At 41.5% G+C, this 16,804-nt stretch overlaps 1 protein-coding gene across 3 annotated transcripts in view; it reads right to left on the bottom strand.

The window, feature by feature from the left end:
* Window positions 1-16,804, bottom strand: part of Znf592 (zinc finger protein 592) — a 52,965-nt gene that overhangs the window by 23,458 nt on the left and 12,703 nt on the right. For all 3 annotated transcript variants that reach the window (XR_013090786.2, XR_013090787.2, XM_076851295.2), the window contains exon 3: window positions 21-2,271. Coding sequence is in view for 1 of the 3 variants with exons in the window: in XM_076851295.2 (XP_076707410.2) it covers window positions 21-2,252 (2,232 nt within the window). In the remaining 2 variants the exon portion in view is untranslated. The remainder of the gene's footprint in view (window positions 1-20; window positions 2,272-16,804) is intronic.

The following is a 16,804-nucleotide window of genomic DNA, read 5'->3' on the forward strand; positions in this document are numbered from 1 at the left end:
CAGTGCAGGTCTGTGCTTACCAGCCCCTCGGTTTCCTCTGTTGTCCTCTGGAAATGTGCAGCCAGGACCATGTAGTCCCTCATCTGCTTGTGACATTCAGGACATTTGGTTCCATACCGGATGAGCCTCACAGGGTCTGGGTAAAGAGGAAAGGCTGGAGGTGGGGGGCTGGGGCTGGTACTGCCCAAAGTGGGGCCATGTTTGGGGGAGGAGGAAGGGGCTGGGGTTGCTGGTGCCGTGGAGTTTGCAGGAGCCGACACGAACATCTGGTCCGCAGAGATGGGTTTCACAAGCAGCTGAGAACACTGCATGACGAGCCCCTTGCTCTTGTGGTCACGGGCATGACGGAGCAGGCTGCACTTGTTGAAGAAGAGCAGTGTCTTGGAGCACAGTGTGCACAGCACCTCGATGTGGACACTCCGCCGGCCATAGTGCTGGCTTAGACTCTTCTCTAAGGCAAATGCGTCTCCACACTCCAGGCAGCAGTACCCACTGGCCGGCACGTGGATCCTGCTGTCTGCAGGTGGGCTGAGATTTGGCGCGTACAGGGGCACAGGGTTGGAACTGTGGAGGACCTTATTGAAGACCTCCACAATCAGAGGGGCAGCCTTTTTCACCTGGTGGACCAGGGGCACCGACATTTGTGTAAGCTGAGGCTGGTTCCGTCTCTGGGCTGAGGACTTGGCCGTCACAGATGCAGCAACACTGTGGGGGACCAGGTTCAGGTTGGCCAAGTGCACGGCTTTGGGCAGAAGATTGGCAGGGGCCAGGGCTGATGCCTGCAGTGCTGTGCTCTGTTGCTTCCTGCCCACCTGTGAGCTAGAGGCAGCCCCCTTTGGAACCCGGGGCCCAGAGCTACAGCAGGGAGATGTAGAGTCAACAGCCTTTGTCATGCTTTCATCTTCTTTCTTGTCACTCTGGGGGCTCCCTGAATTTATGCCTACCTCAGGAAAGTGCTCCTCTACAGGCACAGCTGTGCCCTCATCCCCTGGCACCTCGCTTGGGGCCTCAGCAATGGCACTCCCTACAGGTGACCCAACAGGGGACTTACTTGGATCATCAGGGTCTGGCAAAATCCTGGTAACTGTTCGTTTGATCTCCCCTGATGATGTTTTAATGGTTTTGATTCTAACTTTGGGAATTGCTGGTGGGGAGCTGGCAGCCACTGAAGGGGAGCCTTTGCTACTGCTGTCACTGCAAATGCTCCGAGGGCTGTCTGATGGCTTGATACTTTTTCTAGTGGCCTCCAGAGGGCTCCGGGGACTCTTTGGTGACTTGGGCATTTTGGGGCTGCCTTTAGAACCCTCTTTAGTGGGTCCAGAGGGATCCTTTGTGTGGCCAGACTGATCCTCCTTGGTAACACTAGCCACCCTTTTTGCTTGCAGGGCCACCAAGGCTGCAACACAAGAGGACAATTTGGAATGAGCGGGCTTAAGACGCTGCCTAGGGGGCACTGATGAGCGGGTACCAAGATCTGGGACAAGTTTCTTAGGCTCTCCGATACTGTTGCTAGGGTGACTATTGAACCCCAGAGCTTCTCCAAAGAATCGACTGGAATCCAGCTCCTCGTGAGGCTCCACCTTCGGCCCAACTCGCTCGCGCTCCTCGTGGCTCTCTAGAGACAGGGGTTCTGGCTTCGGTTCTTTCTTACAAAAGTGATCAAACATGTGCAGCTCTGGGACTGGAAACTTGGCCAAAGCTTCCAGGACTGGACCCCCCACAGTCCCGCACCCAGGAGTGGGTGGGAAATAACTGTCAGAATGTTTAGGCTTTATCCCAAACCCATTATCTTTGATGGGATCCTCAGGTTCTGGGCTGGAAATTGGACTGAACTGGTTGAAGGTGGGTAATGGCTCTGACTTGGGAGGCTCCAGCTTCCCAGGGAAACTCCGAGAACTGTCTCCATTCATGAAAGTAGCATCAAATTTTCCACAGTTGTGGGGGTCTGGAGGCAGGTCTGAGCCCCGGAATCCATTGTGGAGGAGGCTGGGAGCAATGTGGTCTTTATCTGCTTCAAATGACTCCTGGCGGCTGGTGTTCTTGACAATGACACTCACGACCGGCACATCTGGAGCTGATCCTGAGTGAGACAAGGACACACTCTCATCTATACACATGCCTGATGGCTTGAGGGGACTCTCATTCTCCTCGCTGGGAGCCTGGATGGCCTCCTTGGCATCAAGGCTGGTAGGATCTGGGATGTCGAAGGCAGCCAGAAGGTCATCAAAATCTGGGGTTTTCATATCCCCCATGGCTGGATGCTGGAAAGGGCTATGACAGAAACAGAGAACAGAGTCAGTGAACACCAGGGCCTCACTGGACTGTCCTGCATCATCTTCACTGGACACCTGTCACACTAACACACATAAACAGCTGGAATTCCAAAGCAGAACTCCATGTTCTGTGATTGAAAGTCACAAATCTGAGACGAAATTCTAGAAGGGAGCAGAGGGGTTAAAAGAGTTTATATGTAATGACAAGCCTATCTGGAAGACCTTAAACCTCAATACCTAGAAATTAACTGGCTAGTTGCATGGCCAAAAAAGAAGGTAGACTCCTACCACATTCCTAACACCATGGTCATGTGCACTAGCCAAAAGCCAAACGCTCAGCCCCTCCCCCCTTTTTAAAAGCATTGTTCAACACTTCCTTCCTTGAGAAAACTTCTGATTCATATATGATATTTGACCTTGTACACCTCCTTGGTAGTTTCTTCTCTATTCAGCAAATGTGCTTGATTCCTTATTTTGGTTTGTTTGGTTGGTTGGTGGTTGTTTTGTTTTTGTGGTACTGAGGATTTTGCTCTTACTAGTGAACCACACCCCCTGTTCTTTCTATTATTTTTGATTTCAAGACAGGGTCTTGATAAGTTGCTGAGGCTGGCCTAGATCTTATGATCCTCCTGCATCAGCCTTCCAAATCACTGGGATTTCAGATGTGTGCCATCATACTTGGCTGATTCCTTGACTTTTTTTTTTTTTTAATTGTTATTGGTTGAATGGAGAATTAAGCCTGAGAAACAGAGTGTCTCAAGGTACCACATAGTTATCAAACTGAGCAGGTGACTGTTTTGGGGAAGACTAAATTCTATTTTAACTTAATATACAAAAAACAGAATAACAATTCTAGTTTGACTTAATACACCTGTTTCCTTCTTAGTCTAGGGAAATAGAAGTACAGAAACATTATGACAAAAGAAACCAAAGCCCTAAGAAGAGGCCTTCCAGCAAGGCTGATGGTGCACATCTATAATCCCAAGAGTCTGAGGTAGGAGGATCACAAATTCAAGGCCAGCCTCAGTAACTTAGTGAAATCTTGTCTCAAAATCAAAAATTAAAAAAGACTGAGGATGTAGCTCAGTGTTGGACAGTCCCTGAGTTCAATTGCCAATACCAAAATAAACAAACAACAACAAAAACCCCACAAGAGTCCTTCCATATGAGAAGTTACTGTAACGCTCACTCTTAGATGAAAGATGAAACTGGCTGGCTCAAACCTGCTGGAGAAAAGAAGAACCCATCATCTCCCTTATTCAGCCCTTAAATCTTAATTTCTGTTTCAACATCCCAAGGCCTTTCTGACTCGCATATTTCTTACACTGTGTTGATGCTAAAAACCATTGTGGAAGCAGATGGACACAACACTGTTACAAAGCAGCATGGTCACTACACAGTACCAGGAAAGTGGCAAAGTCTTAAGTCCAGGAATCCCACTTCCAGAAATTTATCCTAAGAAGAAAAATTCCCAAAGGCTATACACAAAATTATGCTAAAACAGCACAAAAAAGCCAAGTGTGGCAGCATGTACTTATAGTTACAGAACTCAGGAAGCTCAGGCAGGAGGATCAATTGGGTTCAGGAATTTGAGACCAGCCTGGGCAATAGTGAGACCCTGTCTTGCCTAGTATGCACAAGGCTGTGGGTTCAATCCCCAGCACCAAAATAAATAAGTAATAAATAAATAAATAATATGAAATTTATACATATCATAGATATATATGTAGAAAATGATAACAATGTAAACTAAATATGTGTCTAAGCCATGATTAAAAGAAAAATGCAGGGTTGTAAGATTACTGCTAGGTTATTTTTTCAAAACTTTTTTGGGGGCTAATAGACTGCTTTATAATTCCCACCACCCCATGGGTGGCACTGAGGATTGAACCCAGGGGAATTCTACCACTGAGCTACATCCCCAGCCCTTTTGTTAAACAAATGTATTTTGAGAAGTCTGGCCTCAAACTTGTGATCCTCCTGCCCCAACCTCCCAAGTACCTGGGATTATAGGCGCATACCACCATATCCAACTACTTTTACAATTTCTAAAAGGGAAAATAAAGAACACTTAGACCACAAGAAGAGCAGGTGGCATGGCAGAATATATCTCTTACCTCCCCATGGGATGATCAGGTTTGCAGATTTGGTTTCTACCCCACCCCCAAAAAACACATTTGCCTGTAAATGTTCCCACAGAAAATGAAATATAGACCCCTCCCCACTGGGAAGACACTTAATTAGGGTAGGTAATCATAAAGTGAAATACCACTTATCTAAACACCAGTTGGCAGGACATCTGACTAAAATGAATTTTTGTTGTTTTGAGAATGGAACCCAGGGCTTCCCACATGCTTGGCAAACACTTTACCATTGAGCCACACTCCCAGCCCTGAGATACATTTTATAATAGAACAAACAATTACCACCTGTACTAGGAAGTGTCAGAGTCCATAAACAAAGGGAAAATACTGAATATCACTGAAAGCACTGACATCCCAATGCCTAGTGACTATTATACAGGGTGATCATAACTATGAAGAGACACCTCTTGGAATTTATTTATGCTCTTATTCCTTTCGCCTCTCCACACCCTTCCTCCTCCTTCTCCTCCTCCTCCTCCTCCTCCTCCTCCTCCTCCTCCTCCTTCTTCTTCTTCTTCTCTCTCTCTCTCTCTCTCTCTCTCTCTCTCTCTCTCTCTCTCTCCCCTCTCTCTCTTGAAGGGCAGAATAGATTGGTCCTTCAAAGAGACGGTAAGAGCATGTGAGAGAGGATGGGGAATAGTTGGTGGAGTGAGAAGGATTAGCTGGGAGCCAGTTGTCATCTAACAGAAAGTTTCAGGGGCTTGACGCAGAGAGATATTACATCAGAAGAACGTGATGTACTCCTCTCAGAGACATTCAGGGATAGCTGAAAACAGTCAGAGGTTAAAGTATCTTTTACTAGAAAATCACAGCTAGTAAATGGTATGGCAGCTCAATATCAGCAGCAGGAAAAATCTCCATAAGGATTTTAAATACCAAAGCTGATGTCTTTAAAAGCCAAAGACCACATCCTGTTTTCTATTTAGCTTTGGTAAGGAACACCATAACAGCAGCAATTAGTAACAGTGACTAAGAGACTCACCATACCTAAAAGTTCATATTTCTTTGAACCTTGCTCTAAAGTGAGCATCACATTGTTTATAAGTAGAAAATAGAAATTAAAGAAAATGTATTCTGTTATAAAAGCAAAGAAGAGGGTTGGGGATATAGCTCAGTTGGTAGAGTGCTTGCTTTGCAAGCACAAGGCCCTGAGTTCGATCCCCAGCACACAAAAAAAAGCAAAGAAGAAACTGTAAAGAAAAAGACAACCAATGCCAGGCATGGTAGCACACACATGTAATCCCAGCAATTTGGGAAGCTGAGGTAGAAGGATTGCAAGTTTGAGGTCAGCCTGAGCAAATTAGCAAGACACAAAATAAAAATACACACATCTGAGATGTAGCTCGGTGATAGAACAGCCCTCAGTTCAATTCTCAAATCTTCAGTATCAGGGAAAAAAAAGAAAGAAAGAAAAGAAAAGAAACAGGGGCTAGGGCTGGGGCTCAGTGGTAGGGCGCCTGCCGTGCACATGTGAGGCCCTGGGTTTAATCCTCAGCACCACATAAAAATAAATAAAATAAAGGTATTGTGTCCAACTACAACTAAAAAAATATTTTTTAAAAATAAGAAGTATAAAATTTGTAAGTAGTATAAATTAATATAACTTGTCTAAAGGACAATTTAATAGTGGACACAGAAAGTCCAATAATTCTACTTCCAGAAATATATCCTAAGGAAATACAGATGCTTATGACAAAGACAATTACAGAATTTATAACAAAAAATGACACACAACCTAAAAAATCCAATAATAAGAATATAAGAATACATTCAAGAAATTACAGTACTATTTATAATTATATGTAAATATATTAACATCAATACAATTAAATACTAGGCATCAGTATTGATAACATTACAGATAAATATTTAAGGGTATGGACTGCTCTTGAGCCAGACACAGAGGCATACACCCTAAATCCCAGCAATCTAGGAGGCTGAAGCAGGAGGATCACAAGTTCAAAGCCAGCCCCAACAATTTAGCAAGGCCCTAAGCAGTTCAGCAAGATCCTGTCCCAAAAATAAAAAATAAAAAAGGGCTGGGGTTGTGGCTCAGTGGTTAAGCACCCTGGGTTCAATACCCAGTACAAATAATAATAATAATAACAACAACAACAACAAAAACAACAACAATAATGCTCCTGATATAAAATGAGAAAAACGATAATGCAGCATATAACATTTACTTAAAACAAAAATTTTAAAGTATACATTTTTTGTAAAAAAGGCAATAATACTCCCAAAGGTATCTCCAGATGATGAAACTATTTTCTTTCATTTATCTTCATTTTCAACTTATTCAAATTTATTTCAGATTCTATTACTTATAATATTTTATTAGTTTATTTTTAATATAAAAAAAGAAGAGGAAAATAGGCAGGCCAAAAAATTTGAAAAGGTCCTATACAAGACTCTAAACTATATTTTTTTAAAATTCTTTTTCTTAATTTTATACTTTACTGTATTTTTTTTTAATATAAAATTCTTAAAACACATTTGGGGGGCTGGGGCTGTAGCTCAGTGTCATAGTGCTTGCCTATCATGTGTGAGGCACTGGGTTTAATCCTCAGCACCACATAAAAATAAACAAATAAAATAAAGGCATTCTGTCCATCCACAACCATGAAAAAGAAAGTTTTAAAAAAAATACATTAGGCATGACTTGGTGGGGAAATGCTAGCTAGAAAATCAATGGAGTAACTTAAAATAAAAGACATGTTAAAATAAAAAGCTTCAGCATACACCAGTGTCTGCAATCTGTTGAAAGCAACAAGCAAAATTGGGAAGAACAACATCTACCTATTTTGCTTGGGGACAGTCACCCAGGGCCCAAAGTCATGTGTGCAAATAACAGCCTAGGAACCATGGTCCACCATGCAGAGCATTTGGCAGAGGTTCCCCCTGAAGCATCTGAACAAACTAAATCCAGGCCTAGTGAGCTCATTGATGTAGAGTGGCCTGGTCAACAGGCAAGGCAGGATCACTGGTTCTCTTTGGCCTAGGATGAGAGCAAATTTCACCCAAGCTCCCTTGATAGTGGAACTATCCAACAATATGTACAACCCCCTGGGAGATAGAGAACAACTCCAAAACTGACAGACTAACACTATACCCTCTTCTTAGGATAAGTTTCCAATCCAGGGAAGATATATAAATTTTTTAATAATGAATAACAAATTTCCATTGTTTGTTATAGGGTCTACTAACTTATCCAAGAAATTTTACATAATACTTAAGTAAACATATCAACTGGATGGGAGGAAGGAGCATCTTAACTCTGGAAGGGCCTTGTCAGGTCTAATCAGTCTATTAGAATTCTTCAAGGAGATAAAAACAATATGATTTTATATGATTCTGGCAGAACTAGTAGTGAGAATTTCTGTAGATTTTACTTATCAAAATTCTACCAAAACCAGCTGGTCATGGTAGCGCACACCTGTAATCCCAGCAGCTTGGGAGGCTGAGGCAGGAGGATCACAGTTCAAAGCCAGCCTCAGCAATTTATCGAGACTATAAGCAACCTATTGAGGCCCTATCTCAAAATTTTATTTAAAATTAATAAATGAGTGGTAAGGATGTGTTACTCAGTGGTTAAGCGCCCTTTGATTCAATCCCTGGTACCAAAAAACAAAAACTATTAAAAAAAATTGAATTCCATAGAACTTGAGTGAATGTATGTTGTTTGTGACTATGTGATTGTGTTTTATAAGGAATTATGAACAGGGGCATTTTCAACCCATTGACCAGTTCTCGACTAGAGCTTACCTAGAATGACAGATATCAACCCATAATGTGATCAACTACAGTTTGGGTCTTGAATGTCCCCCAAAGGCTCGTATTGAAGATTTAGTTGTCATTTCATAGTTCTATTAGGAGGTAGTAAAACTTTTAGGAGGTAGGACTTAGAAGAAAATTAGGTCACAGAGGTGTGAACTTGAAGGGAATGTTTGGATCCCAGTCCCTCTTGTCTTTCTCTTTTTAATTCGCAGTTGTCATGAAGCAGGCAGGTTTCTCCACCATGTGTTCCCCACCATATGTTGCCGTGCCACAGGCCCAAAACAGAAATAGGGCCCTGATTATGAACTGGACCCTCTGAAATCATGAGCCAAAATAAACCTTTCCTTTTTTTAAACTGATTCTCTCAAGTATTTTGTTACAAAAAAAGTTGATTAACACAGGACCCAACTTTAACACACATGAGTTCTCAATGATTAGCCACTAGAAACACCACTACCACATGTGAAGTCAGGAATAACTTATTTTACAAAGGAAGTCTCACACTCAAAACACTTTGGGAAACAAAAGTTAGGCTGTAAGCTTTATGAAGGAAGAGGCTTAGCTGTCTCATTCATCACTAAATTTCTCTTTAGGTATTCAATAAATATTTGTCAAAGCAATGAAGTAAAACTTTCAAGTTTGCACACTGCCTTAAAGTTGTTCCAAAGCAAAAATGCAAAATTAAAAGACAAGTTCTTAAGAGGTTTAATAAATAGGGGAAATTATGGCAAATGATCCATCAATGAAGGCAAATGATCCATCAATGAAAGCAAATGTGAAAGAACACTTAGGGGAAAGCAACTCCAATTATACTTCTAATCTAAACTGTTCAATAAAGAGGACAGAGCATCAGTTTAGACTGTTCTCCACATTGCTTGTTTCATCACAAAAGGCACAGAAAGGACACTGGAAAAAAATTAAAACTTGTGATTCTGCCCTTATTCAAAACCTCCCTGTCCACAGCTACCCGTACTGGGCAGTTTTGGTTCCCCACACCTTAAGAAAGACACATCAGAGGCTGTGGTGTAGCTCAGTGGTACAGCACTTGCCTAGCAAATATGAGGCACTGGGTTTTATCCTCAGCACCACAGAAAATAAATAAATAAAATAAAAGTATCATGTCCATCTACAACTTGAAAAAAAGTTTTAAAAATAAAATAAAAAGACATCAGAGTTGGAAGAGGTTCTTGAAGTCATACATACATGCAGAATGGAAGAGCTTTCTAACAAGAGCCTAAAGATTACAACTATTTCAAATAGAGCAAATTATGTTTTATACATTCATGAACATGTTAAAATGATCTGCACTAGGGGCTGGGATTGTGGCTCGGCGGTAGAACACCTGCCTAGCATGGGAGGGACCCGAGTTCGATCCTCAGCACCACATAAAAATAAAGGGATTGTGTTGTGTCCATCTAAACCTAAAAAGTAAATGTTTAAAAAAATAAATAAAGTGTAACAATATGTTCTAATTTAAAAAAATGAACTGCACTAATAAAAAACTTAAAAAAGTTTTTAAAAATATTATAACTAGGGGCTGGGGGTGTGGCTCAGTGGTAGAGCACTCACCTAGTGAGGCCCTGGGTTCAATCTTTAGCACCACATAAAAATAAATAAATAAAATAAGTGTATCTGTCCAACTACAACTAAAAAAATAAATATAAAAAATATAACTATTTCATTTTGAAGACATGAGGATTTTGGGGAAAGGGGAAATCATAACTTTTTATTCTGTTCTTTATTCTGTTTATTTGATGAATAGGTTTATTCAGCAAATCTGAAAATATCAGAGAGGAAAGAGCAGTATTTTGAAATTTTAAATTAAAAATGTAGACAAATAAAAAGTGAGTTTATCCATTAGTCAGAAAATACACTGAAGTTGTTACAGGGCAAAAAAAATTATTTATACACACACACACACACACACACGTGCGAGCTGGAGATGTAGTTCAGTGGTAGTTCATGCTTTTACACAGCATGCCCAAATTCAATCCCCAGCAGTGCAAAATATATATGTGGTTATAAAACATTATGCTATTATTTATATAAATATAAATGTAATAATAGATACATATTTAAATATTGAAGGAAAAAAAGAAGAGAAAAAAGGCTCTAAAGAACTAAGAACGGGGCTGGGGTTGTGGCTCAGCGGTAGAGCACTCACCTAGCACATGCAAGGCCCTGGGTTCAATCCTCAACATCACATTAAAAAAATAAATAAAATAAAAGTATTGTGTCCAACTGCAACAAAAAAAAGTAGAAATAAATTATATTTAAAAAAAGAAAAAAAGAACTAAGAACAAAGACTTGGTACTAAACCCGTGAGCTTTCTTTTCCCCTAAGCAACAAAACCTTCAAATTTCAAATAACATTAAACTTGGTCTTCTGTTTTTCTTAACAATGTTAAATTCAGTAACAGCAGATTAATAAAAGTTAAGTAACAGGACATCAAGGAGGTAGAAGCACTCCAAAAGCATTATGAAAAGTCTGATCTCTATTCAGTGTATTTTGTTTAAGGGAAAAAAAAAAACCTGAAGCAGATTTACAAAAGGAAAGTGAAGAGCCTGGTGTAATGGTGCACACCTGTAATTCTAGCAACTTGGGAGGCTGAGGCAAGAGGACTGCAAGTCTAAGATCAATCTCAGCAATTTTGTGAGATCCTGTCACAAAATAAAAAATATAAAGGGCTGGAAATGTAGCTCAGTGGTAGAGTGCGGACCTGCCTAACATATGCAAAGCTCTGGGTTTAATCAGTAGTACTAAAGGGGAAAAAAAAAAAAAGGAAAGTGAAAGGCAGCATGGTTTTAGGAACAATGAACTGGGGGACAACAAAACTAAGTTTTGTGGATGGTTTTGTGTGAGTGTGTTTAATTTGCCATGTTTGTTGAATGAGGCGAGAAGAAGGTGGATGTTTTTCAACCTGTGAGTAAACTCTTAATTCTGCTCCCCCACATGATTACCTACAGCTTACATACTGACATCACCTGTGCTCAATTATTATAAGAGTCAAGGATTTTTAAATGGGTAAATGAAAGTTGCTCTCAGTTGTCTAGAAAAGAGCATCCCAGAGAACAACAGAGAAAAAATAAATAAATAACTCAAGTTATGGGATGCAACGAGGCTCTAGGGGCCTCCAGGGCAGCGAATAAGGAAGTAGGGAGACAGAGGGAGAGGGAAAAAGAGATGGAAGAACAGAAATAGAAGGATGGGGAGGCTCACACACAGGACAGGAAGGGCAGAAGGAGGGGCAATCGTTCCTTAGCAGTAGCTGACCAGAAGGAAGCATTGTTGAGTTGGGTACCAGGCAGAGGCACTTCTTTTGTACCAGAAACGAAGGCTGGACAAGAGGAAAGACAGAATGAGCAAACAAGGTCCAGAGAATGCCTCTGCTCCCAAGACCTGAAGGAACTTGCTCCTGGACTCTGACAGAAACACTGATCAGAGGAGGCATTGCTTCCACAAGTGGTGATAAAGGGAGCTCAGTGAAACTTTGACCAGATCAAATAAAACCGTAAAAAGCCTCATGTTCCTGGATTCAGAATGAAGTCCCAACCAGGAATGACAAAGCCAAAATAATAAGGAATTGTGAACCACAGGAACCAACTCTCTTCCCTTTGCTGTCCACTAACTGACTACATGGAGACCTTGGGAAGGTCTTGAATTAATATGTAAAATTAAACTGTCTTTAAGGACCTCTGAGTCCTTGGACCAGTTAAGCTGCAACAGCTGAGCAAATTAACCTAGTGCTAATGGATCCACACATATACTAACTCCTAATGTGGAAAAGCAGAAGTCCACCATGTACACATCACAGTTCCCCCACCCCGAGTACAGCCAGGCCTGCTCACAGGTCAGGTGGCCCCAAGTCACAGATGTTCCTAGTCAGTGGGTGTCCAGTGTTTCATTTCATGAGACACCTGGTGCTCAAAACCATTAGCAAAAAATGGCCCAAATATTCCCAGCAGTGTACAGGAAATAGCTGTCCCAATGGGCCCAGGCAAAACAACATTTTTCAGTTGTCTTCTCCCCACTCCAGTTTAATTCCTCCAATGCACTCTGCCAGAATGTTTGCTGTGAAACACACATTGGATTAAAAATGTCCCTGCTCAAAATCCCCATCATCAAGATAGAGGTCAACTGCTTAGTCTCACAGGGAGCTCCATTCTGATCTGGTCTCCACCCAACTCCAGCCATTTCCCAGGGTACCTCTTATCCTAATCATACTGGGGCCTCTCGCTTTCTCGTGCCTCTGTGTGTGAGCCCAAGCTGTTTCACCTGACTAAAGAATACCTGAGAGCCCAGCCCTACCAAGGCTCCAAACACTAATCTTCCATCCTTCTGGTTCCTTAGGCCAAAACCTTTCTTTCCTTCAAACCCTTCATCTAATCCGCAAGCAAATCTGTCAACTCTACTTTCAAAATATACCCAAATCTAACCACTTCTCACCATCTCCCACCATCATCATCTCTTCTGGATTCCCACCAATGCCTGCTAACTGGTAACCTTGCTTCTGCCCTTGCCTCAACCAGTCCTTCTGAAGCAGCCAAAATGTTGCTTTGAAAACCTAAGTCAGGGAGCTGGGTATGTGGCTCGTGGTAGAGCATTTGCCTGGCATGCATGAGGCCCTGAATGCAATCCCATCACTGCAAAACAAAAACAAAAACAAAAATATACACCTATATCAAATCATGGACAACCCTGCCTTAAAATCCTCCAAAACTGTCACATTTCCCCCAAGTAAAAGCCATTTTTTTCTGCCCGTCTTCCAAATGCCTCCCTCATATCCAGTGTTTCCCAGCACACAAAGACTCCTCACCATTTCTCAAGCATGCTGGCCACATCCTACCTCAGGACCAATGAATTCACTATTTCCTTTGCTTGAAAGGTTCTTGCCTCAGATCTCTGTGGCTCACTCCCTCAGGTCCTTAAGGTCTTTAATCCTATGTCACTTTATCAGGCTCTTTCCATGACCAGCCTACATGAGATACCAATCCCCACCTTCAATCTCTAGCTCTTTACTATGCTTTGTTTCTCTTCCTGGCATGAATCACCACTGGACATACATTATTGTTCATTGCTTTACGGTCTGTTTATAAGTTTCATTCTGTTTACCAGAAGATATCCACCATTAGAATTTGACAGGTTCATCTATTGAGAGCTAAGATTGTTCAAGGACACTCACAGATTCCCAAGCAGGTTAAACGTTTTGCAAATATGCAACATACTGTGTTTAGCTTTTAAAACTTGCGTGTGCACGCACTCGCACAAATGCACACTCAAGCATATATACTGGAGATTAACCCCAGGGCTTCACACATGCTAAACATATGCTTTTCCACTGAGCTACACCCCCAGCCCTTTAAAATTTTTTATAAATACTGAGACCTTGATGGGACCTCACCAGTGAGAAGGGACCTACACAAAAGTAGCCCTTTCTATGAACCCTGGGCCCCTTCAGGAGCATATTAGATTTTTTTTTTTTTTTTGGAGTGGGTACTAGGGAGTGAACCCAGGGGCTCTTAACCACTGAGACACATCACAGCCATTTTTATTTTAAGACAGGTTCTTGATAAGTTGCTTAGAGCCTTGCTAAGTTGCTGAGGCTGGCTTTGAACTTGCAATCCTCCTGCCTCAGCCTCCTAAACTGCGGGCATTACAGGCTGGCACCACTGTACCTGGCTAGATTTAAATATTTTATCAGTGGAAAATGCCTCCTGGCCAAGGCCCCCACAATAAGGAGATCTGTGTTGATGAGTGTGACACCAGTGGAGTGGGAAAGCTAGCTCTGAGAACCACGGGGAAGAGGAAGGCAGTCTTGCATCTTAAGACATGGGGATACAATTCTGTGAACAGACTAAAAAGTGGGGAAATTGTGTGATATGTGAATTATATCTCAATAAAGCTGTTATATTAGAAGAAAAAAAGAGAACTAGAGGGGGTTGGGATTATACCCAACTACAAGGTTAACAGAGAAGTAGAAACTAGGTATAGGCAGCAAAGTTTACAGAGCTGAGAATTTAGATAAATATGGATACTTTATAATCTTCACTCCTTTCACCTTTCCTTACTTTGAAACTGATTAATCATTATTTTGGGCACTCCAATTTGTGAAAACAGGACCCAGAGACTTGAAAGAGGTACAGGACTCTTCTTGCTCACACGCCATCCTGTGGGCATCATCTCTTGGGAGTAAGGACTCCCAGATTTAACCAAAAAGCCTAACAGCCTCAGACCTGCTGGGAATCAGACCTCAACTCCTGAGAAGAGAAAATGGTCATTCTGCCAGACTCTGAGCCACCACTAGCCTCATCTACCACAAGGAAATGACAGTCCCAAAGATTCGAAAAGTGAAAAGATTGTAGGGGGAAAAAGGAGCATGCCATTAGTCTTCAGGTATCTCAGGTTACTTTAGATTTCTACATGAGTTAGGAGCTGGTGAAGCAAGGGGCTAATGGAGAAATTCTCTCCCAGGTCTTCTGCTTTCTCATTCCCTTTCTTCTTCTTCTTCTTCTCCTCTCTTTCTCTCCTCTCATATATGAATATATTCCTCAGCTTACGATGGGGTTATACCCCTAGAAACCCATTGTAAATTGAAAATATTGTAAGTCAAAATGCACTTTGGCTGCGCATGATGGCACATGCCTCCAGGAGCTCAGGAGGCTAAGGCAAGAGAATTGTGAGTTCAAAGCCAGCCTCAGCAACTTATCGAGGCCCTAACTTAAAATAAATAAAAAAGTGCTGAGGATATGGCTCAGTGGTTAAGTGTCCCTGGGTTTGATCACTAGTATTGCCTCCCCACCAAAAAAAAAAAAAAAAGAAAAAGAAAAAAAGAGACAAAAAGAAAAGAAATCACATTGTAATGGCATTAAGGGGTGGGGCTTCTGAGAGTTCATTAGACCATGAGGGTTTTACCCTCAGGAATGGATTCATGATGGCAGGAGTGAGTTCCCTGATAAAAAGAATGAATTTGGCCAGATTCTGTATCTCACACATATGCGCACTAACCCTTTTATCAGTGTTATGACACAGCAAGAAGGCCTTCACCAAATGTAGCCCTTTGATCCTGGGACTTCCCAGCCTCTAGAACCATAAGCTAAATAAATTTCTATTGTGTATAAATTACCCAATCTGTGGTATTTTGTTATAGAAGCAGAAAACAAACTAAGACATCAAACCTCATAGTCTAACAACACAATACACTGAAGAATATCAGTGGTTCATTCTCATGATCTCATAGCTGACTAGGAATTGTGACTGGGAACTGCCCAGCAACAAATCACATATCAACAGCCAGAGACACAAACCAAATTTCAAAACTAGAAGTGTGCATATATGCACAGCACTTTCACACCATTGTAAAGTCAAACTAGAAAGCTGGGAACCATCTGTACTCTTCTCTTTCTCATCCTTTCTCCCCCTATTCCTTTCTCCATGGTGTATTACTGACTTACTCCCATTCTCACTCTCCTCCACATTCCCTTCTTTCTCCCTCTTCTCTTCACAGAGACCTGGGTGGCCTCTCCAAAAAGACTGTTTCAATCTAAGGGCAGTCAGTTTTCTGCAGGAAATCAGGGGCCCAGCCAAGGCAGCCTTTCCCCGAACAACCCAGCATGGCAATAGATCTAATGTTCACATGTGTTCATGTGTGCCCTCTGCATATGTCCCTGTTGATTCAAGAGAATGATAGGGAATAATTTTCTCAAAGGTACAACTCTATGTGCCTTTCCATCATCAGAAAAAAATTTATTAGTAGGAGCCCTTATCCTAACCAGGTACAATGGTATGTGACTATAGTTCTAACTAGTCAGGAGACTGAAACAGGCATTCTAGGCCAACCTGGAGACCACATCTCAACAAAACAAAACAAAGCCCCTTTTAAGATACATAGTGAAATGCTTACAGATACAATGATATGGTGTCTGGGATTTGCCTCAAAATAACACAGGGCAAGAAGAAAGCAGGGAGGGAACATAAATCAAACAAGATTGGTCATAAATTGTTAACTGTTGAATTAGAGTGAGGAATACATGGAAGTCTCTGTCAAATTATTTTTTCTACTTTATACATTCTAGGACAACAGGGAACCAGCCTATTGGGTGGACTCCATGGGTCCAACTAGATAACCACCAAGGATATTTACGCCCATCAGGATGGCTATTTAAAAAAAAAAAAAAAATCACCAGAAAATAGTAAACTGTTGATGAGAATGTGAGAAACTGGAACCCTTGTGCACTGTTGTTGGGAATATAAAATGGTATAGCCATGGGGCTAGAGTTGTGGCTCAGTGGTAGAGCACTTGCCTAGCATGTGTGAGGTATTGGGTTCCAATTGCAGCACCACATATAAATAAAATAAAGATCCATTGACAACTAACAAATATTTTTAAAAAATAGTATAGCCACTATGAAAAATGGTATGGCAGTTCCTCAAAAAATTAAACACAAAGCTGTGCATGGTGGTACACACCTATAATCTCAGCATGTCAAGAAACTGAGGCAGGTCAGTTTTAGTGATTTAGCAAGACCTGTCTCAAAATAAAAAGGGGCTGGGATGTAGTTCAATGGTAGAGCACCCCTGGGTTCAATGCCCAGTACTGGAAAAAAAAAAAAG

This window comes from Callospermophilus lateralis, chromosome 3 (assembly GCF_048772815.1).
Source record: "Callospermophilus lateralis isolate mCalLat2 chromosome 3, mCalLat2.hap1, whole genome shotgun sequence".
Taxonomy (NCBI): Eukaryota; Metazoa; Chordata; class Mammalia; order Rodentia; family Sciuridae; genus Callospermophilus; species Callospermophilus lateralis.